Source organism: Protobothrops mucrosquamatus, unplaced genomic scaffold (genome assembly GCF_001527695.2).
Source record: "Protobothrops mucrosquamatus isolate PMUCROS unplaced genomic scaffold, P.Mucros_1.0 scaffold340, whole genome shotgun sequence".
In the NCBI taxonomy this organism is placed as follows: Eukaryota; Metazoa; Chordata; class Lepidosauria; order Squamata; family Viperidae; genus Protobothrops; species Protobothrops mucrosquamatus.
Genome location: NW_015386677.1, coordinates 759,813 through 783,456, shown reverse-complemented (window position 1 = coordinate 783,456; position 23,644 = coordinate 759,813). Strand labels below are relative to the sequence as shown.

The 23,644-nt window shown below is 36.8% G+C and overlaps 1 protein-coding gene across 1 annotated transcript in view; it reads left to right on the top strand.

Moving 5' to 3' along the window:
* Nucleotides 1–23,644, top strand: part of KIF18A (kinesin family member 18A) — a 47,092-nt gene that overhangs the window by 5,296 nt on the left and 18,152 nt on the right. Inside the window, exons 3-12 of the mRNA XM_015815384.2 lie at nucleotides 1,107–1,211; nucleotides 3,729–3,839; nucleotides 5,037–5,234; nucleotides 8,426–8,602; nucleotides 9,303–9,377; nucleotides 9,610–9,719; nucleotides 12,551–12,719; nucleotides 13,952–14,116; nucleotides 18,482–18,603; nucleotides 20,431–20,663. Of these exons, the coding sequence (XP_015670870.1) occupies nucleotides 1,107–1,211; nucleotides 3,729–3,839; nucleotides 5,037–5,234; nucleotides 8,426–8,602; nucleotides 9,303–9,377; nucleotides 9,610–9,719; nucleotides 12,551–12,719; nucleotides 13,952–14,116; nucleotides 18,482–18,603; nucleotides 20,431–20,663 (1,465 nt within the window). The remainder of the gene's footprint in view (nucleotides 1–1,106; nucleotides 1,212–3,728; nucleotides 3,840–5,036; nucleotides 5,235–8,425; nucleotides 8,603–9,302; nucleotides 9,378–9,609; nucleotides 9,720–12,550; nucleotides 12,720–13,951; nucleotides 14,117–18,481; nucleotides 18,604–20,430; nucleotides 20,664–23,644) is intronic.

The following is a 23,644-nucleotide window of genomic DNA, read 5'->3' as shown; positions in this document are numbered from 1 at the left end:
CTAATCGTCCCACCCTCTCTTGACCCCCTAACCACCTCCCCCTCCACTCCCACGCCGCGTCCCTCAGACAGGCTCGGCCTTAGCCCCGGAGAGGCATCCCCCATGCCCCCCCCGGCCCTCCCCGTACCCCCTAAAAATTTGTTAAAACAACCCGCTAAAAAAGTTCTCAATTTCCTCCTCTTCAGTTCTTTTTTTGCTGCGCGCCTCTGGGGGTTCCATACCCCGTCATTGAGGACGGGGTATAGTTCATCTATTTCCTCTGTTTGGTTGGGTGGCCTGTAGTATACACCTATGGCAATGTCATTTTTTTCGCCTTTTATATTGACCCAAATGCATTCAAGTCTCTGAGCATAGCCTTCTACTCTCTTAGGAATTGTGTGCCATACCTCCGTAATATTAGCTAAAGGTCAAAGGCTAACTACAAGTAGTATGGTGTAAAGTAGATGGAATTAATAGCATGGAATTTTGAGTAGCATGCAGAATGTGTAAGACTGCATGTGAGATTTATTGAACTGACTCATTTGTCACCCATGACAGAAATAGCTTGTTATCTTCATTATTAAACTGATCAAGCATGTTTAATATGGGACATTCTTATAATAGGTTGCAATTTTAAAAGATTTCCTTTTATTACATTACACTACATTGTTATTTCACTGGGGGGAGGAGTCCTCCATACTACAAATGATTCTTCTATACTACAAATGTATTTGAATCTGTTATTTAGATACAATTTCTCACATTTTCCAATACTGCTAGCAGGCAAGGATGAAGGATTAACACAAATAATGGAACTGATGAAGCAGTTTAGTTTTACACAATGACCTACAGTACCTATTCTCAGAAAGCTGAATAATAACGTGATTTGTGAATATTGAATTCTTGACAACTGAAAGCCTAAAGCAATGGTTATGGTTTCCAATTATGGTCTTTGAGGTTACTGCAGTTAGTTCCTGATATGGAAGTTGAAATAAAACTCCCCTCCCATTTTACGAGGTCAATAACTTAGCAAGTGTGCTATATAATGTTTATACATTTCCCAAATTTTAAAATGCAGATGCAGTGGTAGAACTATCCAAATCAAATTAAAGACATTTTTTTCCTAGGTCTACAATGAGCAGATACGTGATTTGTTAGTAGATTCAGGACCATTGGCTGTGCGAGAAGATCCTCAAAAAGGAGTTTTGATTCATGGGTTAACCTTACATCAGGTATGGACATTTCTATATATGTGCCATTGTTATCTCTTTTTTCCTTTACATTTTTTTCTTTATTAAAGAAGCATTCAAGCTGGCTACCAATGTATATATACATACATACATACATACATACATACATACATACATACATACATACATACATACATACATACATATATATATATGATAGTTTATAGTATTAAAAATTCGACTCTTGGGAGTATTCATAATTTTAAAAAGTCGAACACCAAGAGTAAAAAGTACAAAAGTGTTAAAATTTATTGGGCCAAGCTTTCGCCGGAAACGTCCGGCATCATCAGGGCCATGATACAGCAATATGGGAGGAGTCTTATATAGCATTGGAGTCTGTAGTCTGCATCCGGTACTGTGATCGTGTCATTGGACCCAGGTGGTTTGATGAAGTCGTGGGCAAAACATCTAGCTTCGTGTGCAATATTCCTCTGGAGTGTCTGCCTAAGTTGTTGCAGGATCCAGTCCGTGGGCCGGCACTTCGAGGTGTTATGTTGGTTTGTAGGCAAGTTCCTGGTGAGGTCTGGTCGAGCTCCAATGCTCTGCCCAAGCCCTCAGCATATGATGTTGATATCGTTTGAGGGCTTGCCGACATTCTGCCGAGTCCAATGCAGGCTTCTTCTCTAAAGATCTAGGTATCAAGCCTTCCCTCATGCAAGTATGGAGGAAGGCTAGTTTCCGGAAGCAGGCTGAGACGCGATGTTCAAGCTTCTCCCATTTTCTTGCTGAGAGCAAAACTGCTCTACGGTAATGACAGTTTATAGTATTAAAAATTTGACTCTTGGGAGTATTCATAATTAAAAAAGGTCGAACACCAAGAGTAAAAAGTACAAAAGTGTTAAAATTTATTGGGCCAAGCTTTCGCCGGAAACGTCCGGCATCATCAGGGCCATGATACGGCAATATGGGAGGTCTTTTATATATATATATACACAAAGAATTAAGGGAGAACTGGAATAGCCATTTCGAACTTTTTAGTTCTTTTCAACCAGACATACCCTTCTGAGATTCGAACCTGGGCTGTCTGCATGTTAGGCAGATGTATTAACCTCTAGATCACAGGCTCTTTCTCACTTTGTCAGCTATGAGACAGGGGAGAAGGATTATCTTGAGTTTGGTGCACCCTGTCGGCCCAAATATGGGAGAAAGGAATCTTTTGTCTGTATCAGCTCAAACTAGAGCCATCCACAGGGAGCAGCAGTCGCAACTGCAACATCATATATGTTTTTTCAAAATTTGGATTGCTAACAAAGAATTAAGGGAGAACTGGAATAGCCATTTCAAACTTTTTAGTTCTTTTCAACCAGACATACCCTTCTGAGATTCGAACCTGGGCTGTCTGCATGTTAGGCAGATGTATTAACCTCTAGACCACAGGCTCTTTCTCACTTTGTCAGCTATGAGACGGGAGAAGGATTATCTTGAGTTTGGTGCACCCTGTCGGCCCAAAAAATTCTCCCATATTAATAATGTTAACGTTGGAATTTCAGGGATTCTTGGGAGACCTCCAGGAGTCCTTGAACCACACCTTAAGAAAACCTGCTTTAGACTGGCCCATAATATTCTCTGGAATTAATGTATTGTGATAACACATGTGGATTGTGAACCACACTTTATTGTTTAGTTTTTGTGTGATGAGAACATTGGAGCTTATTTAACAAACCATGTATAAATAAGCCACTGCTTAATGGATCATGAAATGTATATTTGATATAAAGCTCATTTTGTGGAGGTGACACTGGCATAAGTGATATTGTTTCAACAGAAATGAGATGGTCAGGTTTATTCCAAAATATCTTTTCTCCTATGAAACGAGTTAGACTTTTCTTCCTTTGCCTCTACTAGTGAATGCATACTGATCATGTCAAATTTTGCTTCTGCTTTTTAGGGAGTGGGTATGATAGATTCTTCTGAAAATAGAACACTAAATCAATACTGTAAATTTGAGAGAGTGGAATGAGAAACTTACCTTTTGCTGTTATCCTTGCTGTGAATTGACGTAATTATTTTTTATGAATTATTGTGTATGTTTTTGTACCCTGTAAATGTTTAATTCTGGAACTCTGAATGTTCTTGTTATTCAATCTGCTTTAAGATGAATTATAGGCAACCATTGATCTGATGTAACCACCTACCTAGTCAGAATGAGTTACTGATTTTAAACAGACATTACAGGAATAGAGCTGTGATAGCCAAAAGTCAGAAAAAGTGTGATAATGTAGGAAATTATGGTGTTTTTTCCCTGTCTCTTCCCTCTGAATATTATGCAAATTATTTTTGTACATAAACTTTGGGCAGATATTGATGCTTGTGTGCACTAAGAGAAGCTGGTTTGATAAGAAATATCTTACTTCATTTGTACTATTCATCCCTTGAGATAAGATGGCAACTGGAGATTAAGTTTAAATTATTGTTGGATCTTGTGATAATAAAACTCTGTGATTAAAATCATGTAAAGATTTACTAATTTCACTGGGTCTTTTCCTCAATCCTTGGTAGCCCAAATCTGCAGACGAGATCTTGCAAATGTTGGATTATGGAAACAAAAACAGAACACAACATCCTACTGATGTGAATGCCTCCTCATCTCGGTCCCATGCTGTCTTTCAGGTAAGATGAAACGGTAGATAAGGTGTCTGACGATCTGAGATAATCTTTGATGCTTTGTGTAAAAGATAGAAAGAACTCTCAGATTATGGTATTGCCATTCATAATAGCTTTGTTATTGGGAAGAGAGTTCCAGCTTGCAGAAATACAGTGCCTGTTTTAAAACCTTTGTGCTAAATAGCCTTCAAGAGAAGAACTCTCTGATCTGTTGAAGTGTTGGAGCTGCTTGTGAGAATAAATGTCTCATTTACTGACATTGGAGTAACATGATTTTGCAAACTGATTTTCCCCTGTTCATTACTTTTAATAAATGTGGTCTGAGTTAAAAGCAGCTGGAACCTATACATGTTTATTTCTGTAAAATCCCCATTGATTTCAGTCGGTCTCATTGCTTGGGAATCCTAGTCCATAGGGTTGGAGCCAAAAAGCTTTCCAAGAAAATGTCACAATAAAAAGCAAGCTTTCCAAATGTGCTGTCCAACTTTAACTCGTGATTTTATAGTACAGTATGCTGCATTTAATTGCATTGGGTAGTCAGGAGTGGCACATGAGACAAAATGCAAGGAAATTTAATAAAGTTCATTTTCCAAAAAGTGATTTAATCTCAGGAATATCATCTAACATAAATTTTAATTCTTTTAAACACTTAAATCTCTCAATCACTGAATGATTTATACAACCCTCACCCCCAACTCTTGGATCAAGAAAAACGTACGTGTGTGTGTAGTAATCAGTAACTGCTGCCCTCTAAATTGGTGCATATATATAGGGATGTTATTACAGGTAGTCCTCTACAGTATATACAACCACAATAGAGCCCAACATTTCTTGTTGATAAGTGAGAGATTTGTTAAGTGAGTTTGCCCCGTTTTGCAACCTTTCTTGCCATAGTTGTTAAGTGAACCACTTCAGTTAAGTTACCAACATGGTTGTTAAGAGAATCTGGATTCCTCATTGATTTTGCTTGTCATAAGATCGCCAAAGGTAAATTACATGACCCCAGGACATAAATATGAGTCATCTGAATTTTGATCACGTGACCCTGGGGATGCGGCAACAGTCATAAGTGTGAAAAACAGTCATAAATCACTTTTTCACTGCTGTTGTAACTTTGGTCACTAAATGAACTGTTGTAAGTCGAGGACTATATTTGGAGCCTTGCTAAGTTGCTTTTTTCTTCTGTTTTTTTTTTAAATTTAGATTTATTTAAGACAAGAAGATAAAACTGCAAGTATCAGTCAAAATGTCCGTATTGCCAAAATGTGTCTCATTGACCTGGCAGGATCCGAACGTGCCAGTGCCACAAATGCCAAAGGAGCTCGTTTTAGAGAAGGAGCAAATATAAATCGGTCACTGCTTGCTCTTGGCAATGTTATTAATGCCCTTGCAGACTCAAAGGTCAGTAATAACTTCCTTCCAATCTCCAGTAATGTTTCTATTAGATTTCACATCGGTCAGTGATGTGATGAGCTGCACAATCTTATGTGTCTTTATTCATTTGGGTTGTAGTTGTTTGCATGCTTCATATTTGAGAGTGTCTAGGCATGAGTCCTACTGTCGACAGCGGGGTTTCCTTATGCCTATTCAAAGAGAGAACTAATGACATATCTTATCATTTTTGTATCTAGAAATATGCTCCCATTCTTTATTTATTTAATTAGTTGAGAAGGCTGAACTGAAAAATAACTCATAGGATGACAGCTAAAAAGAAATTCTCCCGTGTCCTGGAAGGAACTCCCCAAATTAGCTCCAAACCACTCCCAATTTTTACCAGACATATATCCTGGTTGTCACATACTGTATTTGCAAGAGAAGGAAGGTTGATTGTATGCTTGCATCGGGAATCTGGGCCAGAAGTTTTCTTTATGCCACGATATGCGGACACAGCAGCATAATCTAGCATACAGAAGATTCACTCACACTGCCTCTCTCACAGTGAATCTTGTTGCAATTTTATTCATAATGCTAATTTTTCTATTACTGATAATTCACATTTTTGAGGTAAGCCAAAGCTGGGTATATCCTTTGCAAGCAATGTTTTGGAACAAGCAGGAAAGGGGCAGGAAATGCATCTTTTTCAACTGTTAAAGCCACCCCCTTTTCCCAGGCGCACACAGTTGCTTTTAAATTGGCTGTGCATGCCCTTTGCTGAGAAAAATACAAAGATACAAAATAAAGTAATAGGCAGCATTATAATAATGTGGTTTTTTTAAAAGATGAAATTCTTTAAAAATAAAATAAAAGTGATGAGAGCAGCCTATGGAGATCTAAAATGATGTAAATACTGTACTAAGGCACAGCTAATTAAGAATGTGTCTAACCAAGTCTGGGGGAAAAAATAAAATAAGTTTTAAGTCAATTTTTGAGATGAATTATTAGGAGCCGTAGTCAGGCAGATCTTAACACCACCATAAACAGGCCTCCAGAAAGAAGTCTACAGAAAAGTAAACCAAGGGTTGTATGTAGCAAATTTTATCGAGTCAGGTCAAATTGGTCAGGAGATACAGAAGATACTAGAAATCAGAGTCCAAGTTAAACAAATAAGTCTGGATGTGAAACCACGGAATGGCAAGACAGGTAGGTAGGTAGGTAGGTAGGTACAGTACATGATTTCCAGTAATTTGATCAGAACATTTTATATATACACACACACTTTGGAGGGCCAAGTCCCTCTAAACTTGGCCTGCGCCCATTACTTTGGAGAAGTTGGACCATATAGCCCTGCATTTCAGGACTATTTATCTTGCTGGGCTTCCACATGATGGCACTGTCATTCTCTAAAATTTGTGTCTTGCCGTTCTAGTTGGCATGTTGCCCAGGTTGTTGGAAAGGGATCTGGTTTAGGTTGTATACCAAGATTTAGTTCTCTGCCTCTGGGCACTAAGTATCCCTTTTTTTTCCCCTGACCAGCTGGACATCCATGATTTTAGTTTCCAACATCCAGGCCTTGCTGGTGGGAGATGTGGTCCAACACAGCTGGAGTACCATATGTCTAAAATGTTTGTTAATAATAAAAATGTTTATTAATGAAAGCACGCTATTTAAGCAATTCAGAGAAAAAATGTTATAGTTCGAAATTATGACCAAGAATAAAAGCTAGTATACTGCAGGCTGTTAGATATAGTTTGTGTTAATTTAAAGAATTATTGCAAGATAATGTACTGTCATTTGACAACCTTTAAGATACTTTATGGGAAATACAGTTGTTCATGTTGAAGGAGTGACTGAAACCAGTTAATTATCTACGTTACGACAAAAACCCTAAATTTTGTGGAGACAAAGGCAGAAAATTATAAATTTAATGTTTAATCCCCAAAATATGTCATTAGAAACTATTTTAATGAATCTGGTGACAGATTCACAACACATATTAGTGCTGTTTAATTTATATGACTGTTCTTTTCATATGCAGAATGAATTTACAAAGTTGAGGAAGTAGAACTCTTAACAATTAGGGAGATAAAAAAATTGCCAACAGTAGAATAAAATCCTTGAATTAGTAGAAATTATTAATAAAATACACAATTATAATAGAAAAATCTAATGTATTTCATGATTTAAATAAATAATTTCACTATGAACTATTCTAGACTGTTTAATAACTGTATTTGAAGAAGCTTTGGGCACCCCACATCATGTGATAGAATCACTGATGTGACTTTATTGAAGTGCAGTTTAGTTATCTGCAGTACAGGGTATTTGTTTCCACACAGATTTCCATGGAAACTAGAATTTGTTTGTTTTAAAAATTGATACAGTCACTCATCTTTCAACGAACGTTGGGCGATTCCCAATGAATACTGATAGTGCCAGGTTGATGTTCACATGGAAGTGTTTATGTGTAAACCACATCTCCCCACTGCATTCAGTTGCCTTGCAATCATAGACAACTAGCAGTTTAGTGATGTCACAACTAAAGGGTGTTGACCATTCATCACATCTTCAGGTCTACTTGGAAATATATCAGGACTACTGTGAAAACTGGAATTATGGCTTTGTGGCTGGTGTGTCCAGCAGTTGCTTACAATGATGTTGCAGACCCATTGTGGTCCTCCGCTCATTACAGATTGCTGCTATAATTTTCCATTATAATTAACAATAGGGAAAGAAATAGAGAAGTTGCTGTTGTTGACTTTTACTATAGAACAGGGGTTTCAAACTGCCAGCCCACAGGCCAGTTGCATCATGCCGAGGCTGCGCCCACCCCAGCTCCAGCAATGCGAAAAAAAAGTCACAATACGTCGCAACACATCACGAGATGCGGCGATTTTGATACCCATGCTATAGAAAGAAGAAGACTGCTGGAAGAGTAGAGGGACTTACTAGTTCCATCCTAATATTTTTCATTTTAAGAATTTAGGAATATAACTTGCTAACTTCTGATTTAATTAGAAGGGGGAAAAAATCTAGTACAGAAGGTTGAGGATCAGCCAGGTGTTGTAAACAAGCAAAATTTTTCAAGATTTTATCACCTACTGCAAAATGTGCAATGTGGAACAGCTGTTCGGTGTAGGTCCTAGTCTGAAGCTATAGTAATCTTAGCAGGCTATTAAACACCTCATGTCTTGTGTTGGTTTCGTTTTTCCCAGAAAAAGAATCAGCATATTCCCTATCGGAATAGTAAGCTTACTCGTTTACTGAAAGACTCTCTTGGAGGAAATTGTCGCACTATCATTATAGCTGCTATTAGTCCTTCCTCTTTGTTCTTTGATGACACATATAACACTCTTAAATATGCCAACCGAGCCAAAGACATCAAATCCTCAGTAAGTAAACACTGTTTCAAAATTCTTTATTAATAGCAAATTATGAACATTTTAAAGTACACAGATGAGTATAACTTTTTTTGCTTACTTTAAAATAGCACAGCGGTCAACCTGTAACGTTTACTTGCTAGAGCTTATATGCCACTCCATTCCCAAAGGACTTACAGATTTGAGAAGACTCAAAGCTAGTAAAATAATGTCTAATTAAATTAGTTAAATTGCCCTGGTGATCAGGGAAAAATTGGGAGGGGGGGGCTTCTTAACCGGAAGAGTGCACTCCTCGTAATAATTTGTCCAATGAGTCTCTAGAAAAGCTACTTTTAATAGTTTTTCTTCCCTTCCTACTTTTTCTTGTCCATTCTTTCCTTCTACCATAATATTCAAATAGTTCCTTGACTTTCAAGATTCCATTTGATTCCTTCTCCCCCCCACCCATTCAATGCAATCCTCTGCCTTTCCAAAGAATTTCTTCAATCCCGTTGGTAATTGAATTTGGCCACATGTATTTTTTTTTTTTAACTTTGTTTCTAAGGGTTGGCTGGTTTTAAGATAAGTTTACCAAGAATTCCTTTAATTACTGCTGTGTGATGTCTAGGTAATAACTTTTAAGAAGCACTGATAGCAAAGGAGAATGTACCAACGATATCACAATTAATGAAGAAGAAGATGATACTAACTTTTTTAATCCATCCCTCCACAGATAAAGAGCAATGTTGTAAGCCTGGATAGCCATATAAGTCAATATGTTAAGATCTGTGAACAACAAAAGAAAGAGGTATGCCTGCTGCTACGATTGTTAATTATTAGTATTAAAAAAATATAGGAATAAAGAAGTAAGTATTGGTGCTAATTATGCATTAAAATAACTATTACACACCAACATTGAAGAAAATCAGGCATCAGAAATATAGTAATGAAAACTTAAAAAATTGTTTTACAAATATAACATTAAAAAATATAACGTGCGCCAAGTTCCTCCATTTTTATTAAACTACTTACTGTTTCAGATTTTAACGCTGAAAGAGAAACTGAAACTGTATGAAATGGGAAAAGTATTGGTTCCCAGTAATCAAGATACAGCAATATGTACAAATCAACAGCAGGCTGAAATATCAAGGTAGTATTTATGGTTATTTCCTTTTATATGTACAGCACAAATCATGCTTATATGTTTTTCAAGGATAATGAAGCATATAAATGCATTTTTTGTTATCAATCTTTGTTCTTAAACAGTGCTGTAATGTGCCTGGCTATTCTGTACAATAGAAGACTCATCCTATACCAGAATATGATTTGGCTGGCTTCAAAAATGGGTGGGATCAATTCATGGAAGTCATGGGGATCAATGGCTGTTAGCCTTGATGGGCATGTGACTGTCTCCAAAAGCCATATACTAGGAGCCTACTGGGCTCCTAGTTGGTTGGCTCGTGTGAGAATAGACTGCTGGATTAGCTTGGACAGGTGTCCAATTCATCAGGTCATTGTTTATATTCTTATGTTAACCCATATTCCTGTAGTACTATTTGATGATCCCATCTTTACCCAAGGATTCATTTCCAAAGCTTGCAGGGGAAGGGATATCAAGCTGCTACTCACTAAGTATGATAAACTAATCATAAATTCTAGATTCACACCTCATAAAGTAGCTACAGTGTAATTGGCTATCATGGGTTTAACATATTGTGCAAATTACAATCATTACCACTGTTTTTCTTGATTGCCTTAATAATATAAAGTTCATTACATGGTGGTACAGATTGAATCTCTGTCCCAGAGACTAACAGGCCCCTGTTTGGCAATTTAAATGGTTTGAACCAATATGACTCCTTATTTAAACAGTTTACACTGGTTTCTGATTTATTTCCAGGATTAATTCAAAGCCATATTTTTAAAATTGTTTACCACTGGGAGTAGATGAGGCACCATCTTCTATAGATCTTTCACACTTGTTGCCTTTTTTATCCTTAGGGTTTAAGACTCCCTTTTAAGGATTTTTTATTTTTTCCCCTTTTACCAATTTTTGATCACATTGTTAAAACCTTTCTTTATAAGAAGGCTATTGCACTTAATTCTGGCGAAAATGATTTTAATGGTTTATTTGATTAATACACTAGTATTCTTTTCTTTTGTTTGTGTATCAATTATGTTTCAGTATTTGTTATGCTTTAATTGCTGGAGCCTGTTTTGAGGGAAAACGTAGCTGTGTTTTTAAAAGATGGTCCTTTGAATTTCTAGAAATCTAATGGAAAAAAATATCAGAAATGCACACAGAAAATAAGCTACTAAATTCAGGGCCAGGCATTTTGAGGGATTAAAAACGCAATTGTGTAACTTTTTCAGATTTTTTTTGTCAATCAGAATTCAAAATGTTTTTAGCCAGGCATAAAAACAACATTGTGTGGCTATTTTTTTAAAAATTTTAAAAAAATAGTTACTTCAAAGTGGGAGTTTTTAAAATGCCATAATAGAGATTGTGCGTAGGTGATTTTACTATTAAAATAATTAAAATAATCAAAGACTTCTTTAAAAAGGATAAAAATACACTGGAAAATTGTGAGGTAAAACTGTATATAATGAGGCAACTTTTGTCACTTTTTTTCTGGATAATAAACACATTAAGTAATTTTATTTTGTTATATATCTGAGATGTTTTAACTAGAGCTGTGGTAACTCCATATATAGAAATAATCCCAAAGGGAGGATCATAGGAACTAATTACTATGTGTGAAACATCTCAGTTTTTACCATAAAACCTTCCCATGGTAACAAGTATTTTAATACTCCAATTAAAGGGTCTTTAACCTCTCTGTTAAAAACAGTTAATAAAGGCAGAACTGTTAAAACATAACAAATCAAAGTTCTTAAATGTTTGGGGGGTTTCCCCTCAATAGAGGCTGTGAGTTCTTAGAACTTTTAGACCCACTACTCTACTTTCTTACAAATAGTATTGCCCAGTAGTCTCATCTTTAAGTCCATGGTTTATCTTTAAGGTAGTATTATGACCCTGGGACAATATTCCAAGGATCACTGCACTCGTTGGATTTCTGCCTCAGAAAGGAAAATTCAGCCTTAGATAACCTCTTTAGATTTCCTCCCAACCTTTAAGGCTGGAGTTTACCAACGTCAGAAACTTTAATTTTGGAAAGTCCCCAAATGAATGATGAGAGAGCAGGCTGGCAAGCCTGGAGATACATTATGTAAATTATTATTTTTTTCCATTACACCCTACATGACCTGGTCAAATGTATTTCATTATATGCAATGAGGAGATACTCCCACTCGTCAATAAAAGAGACTTCCATTAGTTGTAGCCAGCAAGATTGCTGTGGGAACAATTTTAAAGTACATTAGAGTAGAAAATTAGATTGCTCTTTCATTTTTTTTAAATTGTACAAATATAATCCTTTTTTTTCACCTTCAGAAGGGAAGTCCTAGAAAGGAAAGTGTGATAATGGTGTTACTATATAGCCCATTCATCTTTAATCCTATTAACAGGCCCCGAAGAGAATGTTTTAATACTATAATCCTCAAAAACATCATTGCTTTAGGATTTTCATCTGCAATTTCGTCCCTTCCATAATTCCCACCTTAAAAAGATTGAATTATCTGCATAGGCTGGGTGAGGCGGTGTTTGAAAAAATCTCAACAGCTGACAATAGGTTCTTAATATTAAGCTAGAAAGGTTATGAAAGAAATGCCTTGTTAGCCCTGTACAGATGTCAAAAGTGGTAATTAATACTTGATCTCCACTGCATGCCTCCTGAGGAAACAAGTTTCTCCCTGAAACCTGGAGATTTTAGTATATATCACAATGATGTCAGAATTAGCCAATGATGTTTTAACCTAAACGTTTTTTAGAAACTGCAGAAGCTTTAATACAAGTTCTCTGTTTCCCCAAATATGTGCTATTTCTGTAACTGGTTTCATTTATATAAATGCTTGGGACAGGTTGAAAGAAAATTTGAAGTGTGTGTTTGCAAATCGAGAGGAAATCAGGAAAGAGGTCCTCAAGCTTGAGTTACAACTAAAAGAAAATGTCCTTAAAACACATTATCAGAAACATTGCCACGAACAAGTTGAAATAGTATGTTCCTGCTCACCAGAGAGATTGGAAAAGGTAAGCAATTTATACAACAGATACTGCTATCTTTCTGTGTTTTTGAAGTGCTACTATATTTAATGTTGGAGAGTCAGTTTAGTGTAGTGGTTAAGGCATCAGGCTGGAAATTGGAATACTGTGAGTTCTAGTTCACCTTAGGCACAAAACTGACTGGGTGACCTTCGACCTGTTGCACTCTTTCAACCCTAGGAAGCAGGCAATGGGAAGTCAGTTCCAAAACATTCTTGCCAGGAAAACTGCAGGATGTTGTCCAGGCAGTTGCCAGGAGTCAACACTGACTCAAAGGCACCCACCTCTAAACCCCCCCCCCAAATGCCCCACTCTAAAGCATGTGGTTCTGGTTCTGTGTTAGGGACTCTGCTTGCTGTACTCACGTATCATTTTTCTTTCTTATAACTTTTTTCTTTTTTATTTATTAGATATATGAGGTCATTCAGATAGCTTGTGCAAAAAGTGTTTCAGGGATATATATTAGCTTTCCTTCCTCTCCTTTCCCTCATAACACAAACTATCAATTTTTTTCAATTTCCATTTTTTTTCCAGTTTGGGGAACCTGTTAAAGATTTTCCAAACACCCCCCCCCCCCCATCAAACAGATAGGCAGTAATGATAAAAAAAAAATAGCAATAAAATGAAAAGGAAACTGTTTAAAATAAATGCAACTTTAATGTTTCAAAACATTAGGGAAAAAAACACCCTTGGATTTTACAATTATTTGGGAGGTTGAAGCTTTAAACTAAACAAATCAGTGTTTGGGCAATTCTGTTGTTACACAGAATCTATGAAATATTATTTTCTTTTTGTGGACATCGACATTTTCTTTCGAAGTACTTCATACTTTTAACTTTCAAATTGGAATGTTTGCTTTTCAGATATCTTGCTTAATTATGCAATATATCTGGCTACTATTACCCAATGCTTGCTTGCATTCAACATCGAATCTGCTTGGGTTGTCTTTCTTGCGAGTCCATGTAAAATCAAAAGTGATGAGATTCTGATCCTAGTTTTCTTTCTTACTGATCAGTGAGCTTAAATTCTCAAAATTTGTCCTATGAGAAGCATCACTAGCACCACTGGCATCTGCTTTTCTTTTTCTGTTCCAATAGCTATTAGTAGTGCTACTTGTCTTAGATTTTAGACAATGAATCATAAGGGTTAGGGTAATCTGGCAGAAGAATGTGTGCCCTGTTTGTTTTCAGTGGTAACCAGTTAAACTTCTTACATTATAGGCAACTGGCAAGCTTGATCACCGGCTTGCTTTGTTTAAAAGTCGCCGTGCGCATCTAGAAAAGAAAAAAGAAGAGGAAGCCAAAAGTTTTGAGGACAACACAAATTGGTTGCATAGGTTGGAGAATGAAATGCGCCTCCTGGGTCAAGATGGTCATATTCCTCCAGTAAGCTACTTCATTCTTTTGATTGTTTGTTTCTGAGCAGTAAGTTATTTATAGAATTTATAAGCTTCCAACTCCATATATAGTGGCTTATTAAATATATAATAATCAAACATCCATAATACCTGTGCAACACCATCAGCATCACCAATTATAAACAGCATTCCTGTATCCATCAGAAATAACAGTATAAAATAACTATTAACAATATTAAGAGCAGGTGGTTGTAATATTAACCGATCTTAGCTTATCTTTATCCTGCACTGTGTATATTTTTCAAGGGGAGAAAAATCAACTTCTTGTATAGCCACAGAAAGCAAGCATTTTTCCACTCATAAATTGGATGTAAACAATTCTCTATAAACAATCATAAGTTTCCATGACTGACTCTAATCACAGCTGTATTTACTTATCCTGAAAATTATTGCAATGCTGAGTTATAGAGACAACTTTACTGTCAGAATGTGATGACACATTTTGGTTATGCTACAGAGTAACCTTATGCTTATAATACATGTGGGTTTCAATAGTAATTCTCTAATGACATCCTGCAAAGGGCGGGAGATAGGATATGATGACATCTTCCAACTGTATAATTTTTTGATTCTGAGTAATTTTAGTTTTTTTTTTAAGTTAAAAAATATATGAATCATTAATTCAAGACCAGAAAAGTCAGAACATTGGAACAAATCCCATTGATAAGCAAATTGAAGTAATGCTGGTGTTTTGGATAAGGCATTCTTATATGTAGATTATGAGCATTATTGTATTTGAAATAAAGGAACAAGCTTCCAATGGGGTCAGATTAATGTATTAACATTAACCAATGTTTAGCCATTGAGACCTTTTTTTATCATGTTTGACCAAAGCTTTCATCTGTGCCTATATCATATATATAATACCAGCAGGCAAAGCTACACCACTTTTGATTCATGTATTGAGCTTATCCATTTTTGTAACGTCTGAATAGAATCTGAGTGTTTTCTCTTAAAATAACTATCAATATAAAAAACTCCTGGGTTCATGATTGGAAGCGATGCACTTTGAATGTAGGAATTCTCTCTGTGTTCTTCTCTACATGCCAATAACTCTTTTCCATGAGTTCCAAGAGTTTCCTATGCAGCTGACTTCTAACAGTGTCTGTTTAGAAATAACAAAATGTGCAAACTTGTTGGGGTGGGTGCAGCACACTGGAATGTATTGCTTAATTGAAAATAAAATAAGGTTTCTTATTTACTGGTCTATAATTTAAAAGTTTGATTTTGAAAATAAATCTGGCAGAAGACAAACAGGGAGGAAGGTAAATTATTGAAAATAAGAAGGCAAGACCTTCTGAGTCAAAATTACTGGAGTCTGGCTTTCAATGTGGTACTGAATATTTCACCAGTTATTCAAAACAGGCTGTTTTAGCTAACTATGACTTACGCTTTTGCAGATACAGGCCGCCTTTGTGGGTGTGCTTGCGATGCAGTAAAAAGAAAATGCTATATTATCTATATTATAAACATTCAGTAAAATGCCGTATTGTCTATATTATGAACATTCAATACTGTTTTGTTTAGCTGCTTATACAGATTTGCATTAGGATAGTTTTGAACTTCATTGAATAACAGTTGACTGGGAGCTGATTTGCACTAAAACAAAATGTAGCCACTCTAACGATAACTACCCTTTGGGATTGAAATATTCTCACTTTTAGGGCTTAGCAGTTTGGAATACAAAGGTGAAAATAGCAATAATAAACCTTGCAAAAACTAAAGGTTTCTGTTTGCTTCTTTAATTTGCCTCTCCCACCCTTGCCCAAAAGTACTAACTCATATAGTGGGAAAAAGGGCCCTTTCCTGCTGAATTTTAGCATGGAAGTGGTTTGGCAGACTGCAGGTTAGTGTATTGGGTATTAGGAATAACCTTGAGGAACCAAGGGAAAGCTGCAGTTAAGAGAACAGCAAGATAAAAGAAATTTGTGTCGGGAGGTAGAAATGTAATTTGAAAAAGCATCTCAGACTTGTCTCTCCCTAGTTTTCACAGAGATAACGGAAGTGAGGGAGGGGACACATTGAGATTTGCAAGACGGATGTCAGTCCTCCAAGGTAGACCAGTTTTAGGAAACCAATGTCATGAATGCTAATTTTGTTTTTATTTTAAGATTATAATAGTAAAGTTGGAAGGGACTTTGGAGGTCATCTAGTCCAACACCCTGCTCAGGCAGGAAACCCTATAACCATTTCAGACAAATGGCTGTCCAGTCTCTTCTTAAAAACCTCCAGTGTTGGAGCATTCATTCTGGAGGCAGGTTGTTCCACTGGTTAATTGTTCTAACTGTCAGGAAGTTTCTCCTTAGTTCTAGGTTGCTTCTCTCCTTGCTTAGTTTCCATCCGTTGCTTCTTGTCCTGCCTTCAGGCGCCTTGGAGAATAGCTTGACACCCTCTTCTTTGTGGCAGCCCCTGAGATATTGGAGCACTGCTATCATGTCCCCCCTCGTCCTTCTCTTCGTTAAACTAGACATACCCAATTCCAGCAGCCGTTCCTTATATGCTTTAGCCTCCAGTCTTTGTGAGAACTAGGGAAAATCAAGTCTTGGTTGCAGTTCTTCCTGTTCTTCAAGGTTAGTTAACTTATTACAATTAGAAGCCAGATGTGGCCCACAAATCATAGGTTTGTCTACTTGTGCCTACTTTAGCAGAAGGTCTTAATGGGAACTTGGGGATGTTATTTATTAACCAAGTAAAGGAAAGAAGCAAAAGCATGGGACAGCTTCTCTCCTTGAGTGGTTCTCAATTGGCTTCATGTATCATGCAAACCAGGCATAGAGTGGACTCTTATGATAAACTGCTGTCATTTGCTCCTCATAGAAAGGTGAAAGATACATACATTCAGAAGAAAAGCCAAGTATAAAATATAAGAAAAAAAGAAGCAGGTTGCATTCTTGAAACAGTATTTTCCATATAATAGACTTTAATGAAGGTTATGCATTTTGTTAATGACAAAACCGATCAACAGTTTTCAGCATCTAAAAACATGCTAATAAATAGAAAGCACAATAGCTATGATTTTTTTTAAAATGCTAGAAATTCTAATGTATAGTCTTACCGTATGCATGATTGTCCTGCCCTCAGGAACAGCATCTTTCTATATTTCCCTGATAATGTTTCCTGCTCTTTGGGTTTTTGATGGATTTCTTTTTATGGTTCTTATGATGGATTTCTTTTTAATATATGCCATTTTGATATGCCTCACAATTAGATGGCTTATAAATCAATATGTGGTAATAATGCAGGATCCAATCTGGGTCGGTTACCGGGACCAAAGGTTTAGTCTTCAGAGCTTTTAGATTCATGCTGGAGCCCATTCTCAGGGAACTTCTCTCTACCAGAATGTCTCCTACCCAGAGAGAGGAGCCCATCCTCAGGGAACTTCTCTCTACCAGAATGTAGAGAGAAGTTCCCCGAGGATGGGCTCCAGCACGAATCTAAAAGGTCTGAAGACTAAACCTCTGGTCCCAGTGACCGACCCAGATTGGATCCTGCAACATTATCCTGGGTCGTGTATATTTGCTTTCATTCATGTGGTAATAATGTTTATTTTAACAAAAAAAGACCTCATGCCAAAGGTGTTCTCCATTTTGTTTTGTTTTTTCATAATTTTCTACCGTCAGAGCCAGTAGGTCCTCTTGCCTTTGTCTGGATGGTTTCTAGGCATCAGCACATGGGCAGTGTTATCATTTTGGCCTACTCTCTTAGGCTTTCCTGATTTGTCATCAGTTTACACTCATTTTCTTGACAATAATCCAAGACTTAAGATGGGCTTTGCCCCGAGTGAGGACTCCTTTTTTGCATTTTTATCCTGAAACACATTAATTCAATTGTCCTCGTGGTTCTTAGCTTTAACCAAATTTAGGCAACCAATAGCCACCATTGTTTCTTTGCTATTGACCAATTTGGCTGGAAATGATGTGAACTGTTCCCCCACCCCCCCAAAAAAACAAACCAAGATATTCCCTGGCTTTGGCTTCCTATCGGGTTTGCCTGATTTCTCTTAAATTAAGATGTTCTACAATTGTATAACATTGCCCAACTTTCCTTATTATATAATAAGGTTCTGAATCATGTAGGGATGTCCCAGAGTATGCTCAAAAAACTTCAGATGGCAGCCACAACCATGTGATTGATGCTCTGCTTGTTTTTATGTGTCACAGAGCTTTGACCACAAGGTCTCAGCTGCCTTCTGGACTTTTGATCACACTCTGTGGACAACCGTAGAGTCATGTCCACTTTTGAAATAAATAGCTTGCACGGTTATTATAAAAGTTATATTCTGATACTTTTCAGTTGTATGGTGTATAATTTTGATTTTATTTTATTTTTCAAGGAACTACATAGAGAACTGAAGTGTTGTCACTTGAAATTGGAAAATCAGGATTTGAAAACACAAAATGAATACATAAAAAGGCTGGCATCCCAACAAGAACAGCGGCATAAGCAGACAGAAAAGTAAGTCTGTAGTAAAAATGCCTCATTCAATTATATTTTCTATTTAAAAATTATTTTTGAGACCCATAAAATCTGTAATTACCGTAACTGTATGAAAATGGCAATGGATCATTTGGACAGTTTTCTACAAAAGCTATACATTTCTGCAAAAGCTGTAAATGGAGTCCATCTTATTTTCCTTTTAGAAAATTTAAAGCATCCCATTCAGAACATATTTTTTTTGCTCCATCTGAAGATGCATGAGGCTAAATTCTTTAGCGTGTAATATAAAAATCATGCCCAACATGTGAAAGTATGCTATGTGACTGTATTATAGTTCACATAAGATTTACTGTGACTTGGAACAGTACAGTCATACCTTAGTACTTGACTGCTTCAAAACTCGTCAAATTTGGTACTTGACACATTTTGAAGCAGAAATCTTGTCCCAGTACTCATCTTTCTCCTGATACTCGACGCGCATGGTAGAACTTGCTGGCCTTGGCTGCCTTGTGACTCTCTACTTCTTCCAGCCTAAATAAAGGCTCATGTGGTAAGTCACGTGGATTGCTCGGACTTGTCATTTTTGTACTCATTGCTCCTCCTGGAATAAATTAGCAATAAGTACCAAAGTACCACTGTATTGAGAAAGGTGGTGTAAATATCCAAGCAGGAAAATAATCATTATCTTAAACTGGAATAAATTTCTATGTTTTTCTTTAGATATGATTCTTAAATGGAATTTGTACTGTATGTGCAATGAAAAAAAGTAATGGAAAGAGGAGTTTAAGACAATGAAATGTAATTAATTGGAATTAATTTAATGTTTAAATGTTTTTTTTAAAATACTCAAATCATAATCTTATCTCTAATGATTTTAAAATAATTTGAAAATGGTAATTCATTTTCCAGAAAACAAGTAAAAGTAGTTAATATCCCACCTACTTTTTATCACAAACTTCAGAATGCCGTAAAAGACCAAAAGTAGACCTTTGCAAGAAAGAGTGCAAGAAAGTAGTACGTATACTTGATCTATACTGTGATACAAGTTGGCCAGCGTACTTTAATATAAAGAAAGTCAACGCTTCTGGACTTTTCTATTTCTTCTAACAATTCTGGAACTAATTCCAAAGATGGCATAACTTGAGCCCTTTCCTGGAATTACTTCAGGAAAAAAAATAAAATGGGTTTTGCAGGTGATCCATGCAATAACTTTAACCTGATTTTGTTTGGCTCCAAAGTGGTTTTTTTAGGTAGGATGATCAAAGAACATATATTCTGGCAAAGAGCAGTGTCCCAAAGAAAGATATGTCCCATGAACAAAAAGCAGCTGCAGGTGATTAACCTATGAAGCATTGTGTAGGAGCTGATTCTGAAACTGATAGTGATTCAAGAAACAATGTGCAAGTGACCAGCTGCAAAGAGTTAGTGAAGAGACCCAGCCTCCTTGCCACTCCATCAAAGACCTGTTAAAGTATCAGAAAACCACTACATTAATGTACACAGCAGTCTATTGGTTCTAAATTGAAAACAGTTTGGCTGCTGACATTTTTGTAACCTCATTCCATCCAACTCAATAAATCTTGCTAAAGAGAACTCTATGAGAATTTTTGCTGGAAAATAATTACTGTTGATTTAGGCAGCTGCAAGTGAGGGAAGGAAGATCAATCTCATATCAAAATATTGAACAGTGAAATCATTTGTATCTCTTCCTTCCAAATATTTGTATTTCATTTTAATTGTAAGTGTGTGTGTGTGTGTGTTTGTTTATTGTTACTAAATAAAATTAATGGGCTTGTTACCTAAGATGTTTTCACGATACTAACAATTTTCTTTTTATTGTTACAGAATCCTGAATTTTTCACTTCCAATTTTAATAAAACAGTATATTGCTTTAAAAAGGATGCAGTTAGCCAGTGGTGTCATTGAGGATGATTTCGGGGAGTTAAAACAGCTCATTCACAGAGAGAAAGCTGTAATTTGGGCTGACCAGATTGTTGAAGAAGATCAAAACGATCAGCCCATGATGTCTGCTGTCATGTCATTTCCACAGCTTGTGAGCTATCGGAACACTCCCTGTAGTAAGTAGCTGTATTTTGTGTATAAAATGTTAACTTATATTCACAGAAAATGACCTTATCTCAAAAGGCTTTATTTACAATTAATGGATATTTTCCTAGAATTTACTGTGGTGTCATCAATTATAAATGCAAGGGAGATAAAATAGATTTCCTACCTCCCTAGAACCTTTCACAAAATGAACCTTTCCCAATGTTTTCACATTGGTCCAAACCAGTAGGAGCAGTAGTGTAATGAAACCTCTGGATAATTGGATAATGTTAGACTTCATAATTCAGCTATCTCAGTGTCATGGGGAACACTATTTCATTTATTTATTAAATTTATTTGCTGCCCATCTCGTAATGAAACGACTCTGGATGGCTACCGTTGCTACTACTGTTCTGATCTTTATACATATAGGCATATCATAGCATCCAAATAACTTTTCTCAGGTCTTCATGACTGGTGTACTCTAGTCTCTGACAAATGGTTCATCATTTGTCCAAGAATGACTTGCAGAATGGATATTGAGTTTATCGTTTGCCTGAAAATACAGGTAGAGTGTCTCCGTCCAGACAAAAGCAAATTGCTATACAACAATTTGAACTGCTAAAAATATCAGAATGGTTATTTCCAATTCGGTAATCTGATGGAAATTTCAGGATATTCTCTTAAAATACCAATAAGATAAGATAATCTTTATTGTCATTTTTTTTTTACTGTAGGCACAACGGCACACATCAAAAATGAAATTTAGTTGCCCGCTCTCAAAGTGAAACACAAACATGACACACACCTAAAACATACTATGTACAACATACAGTATGTATAGACCCACACCCCTACATATATATAGCAAATAAATATTAAATAGTGTCCATCTTGAATATATAACGGAAGGAGGAAGCTTGAGAGTGTTATTTCCATTTATGAGGTCAGTTGGGAAAATAAAGTGTTGAATTCCTAAATTTGAATTTGGCCCCCAATTGTACCTGATCATTGACGATTTGGACCAAGTTGAAAGAAGCTCTTTTCCAAATCTTTTTTTTTTTTTTTTTTTTAAAGTCAACATATAAAATGGCATGAATTAACAAAAACTGTTTCTTCATTCCTGGGAGGGTCAAAGTTTGGCAGCTGCTAAGACATGGCTTATATTTTTAATAAGAAAATGTTTGGGTGGAGATTAATGCAGATCCTCATTGTAGCTTTTTATTGGGGTTTTTTTTAGTTTATAATCTTTTCAAGATGTTGAACAGGAAATAGACTTTGTACAGAGAGGCTTAAAAAAAATCACCACCTGTTACACAGTGATCATTATTTCTTACTTTAAAACCCGTATTTCACATGCAGCATCATTGCATAGGGTTTAGTTGTCAAAGTAACAGAAATATTTCCATTTTGGGGCACTAGACTTTTAATTCATTTTATGAACCGAGCAATGCAGGGTTTTTAAAAATACATATATGTAACTATTAGTAAGAGTATGATTAAAATTAGAGAATACTGGCTATTGGATCAGGAATCCCTGCACTCGGTCATTCAAGTCCTGGTTATTTCATGCTTGGACTACTGCAATGTGCTCTACATGGAGCTTCCCTTGAAGAGCAACCTGAAGCTTCAACTGGTGCAGAGTGCAGTGGTGTGAGTAGTCTTTTGGGCCCCTAGGGTTGCTCATGTTACACCTCTATTCTGTGAGCTGCATTGACTGCTGGTCTGCTTCCAGGTGCAATTCAATATATTGGTCATTACCTATAAAGCCCTGCATGGCATAGGTTCAGGTTATTTGAAGAACCATCTCAGCCCTATGGGACAAGCCCGCCCCACCCATGCTGGCGGAGGAGGCTGCTGGGGATCTTGTCAGTCAAGAAATTCCCTCTGGCAGGGTCCAAGAGAAGAGCCTTCTATGTCATGGCCCCGGCCCTTTGGAACAACGTGCCCCCTGAAAGTTAGATTTGCTCCCTCCCTCTGCAAGAGCCTGAAGACCTGGCTCTGCCAGTTGGCCTGAAGCCCTACTGGGGGAATATCTCTCTGGAAGTGGTTTATCAACTAATAGTAGATCCAAATCTCTCCTCCCCCTGTGCATCTTGCTTCCTCCCCTCCCATCTTTTAATTATAGTAGAGGACAGGAAGGCCTGGAGGAACGTTGTCCATGGGGTCGCGATGGGTTGGACACGACTTCGCAACTGACAACAACATTGTTTTAATTATAGTTTTGTATTCTTGTGATTATAGTTTTATTCCTTTTAATATTGTAAACTGTCCAGAGTTGGCTTGCGTTAAGATGGGTGGCAAATAAATTTACTCAATAAATTATGTCTCATACACCAATGGTACCATTTCTGGATTGGGAGGCTTGCTCACAGTGATTCACATCTTGGTCACTTCTCACTCGGATTCAAGATGCTGCTTATTACCTGGCACAGAACCAGATTATTTGTAGGACTGCCTCTCCCCAAGGATATCTGACCATTCCACCAGATTGGATATTGTAAGCCTACACCAGGTTCCTTTTGTTAAATATTACCGGTACCATCTAGTGGGACCCCAGAAGCGTGTCTTTTCTGTAGCAGACCGTATCCTATGGAATACCTTTCCCCTTGGAGTCTGGTACGCCCCCACACTTTTAGCTTTTCAGAAAGCTCTAACAGACTTGCTTTTCCCTCAGGCACTGATAGAGTAAGGTTGGAACCCGAGAATTGTATAGATTTGGTGTATGGAGATGAGAAGTCAGGTGACCAGTTTTCTTGCTTATTGTTTGTGGTTTTATTATTTTTGTGAGTCATCCAGTGTTTTGCAAGATGGGTAGCCATATGATTATAATATTGGGATTAAAAAAGGAAAGAGGTATGAGCTCAGCTTGCTCCTAAATAGAGTTTGATGATAATAGCAATGGTAATTAGACTTCTATACTGCTTCATAGTGGTTTACAGCATTCTCTGAGCCATTTACAAATGACTGCTTATTGCCCCAATAATCTGGGTCCTCATTTTACCAACCTCAG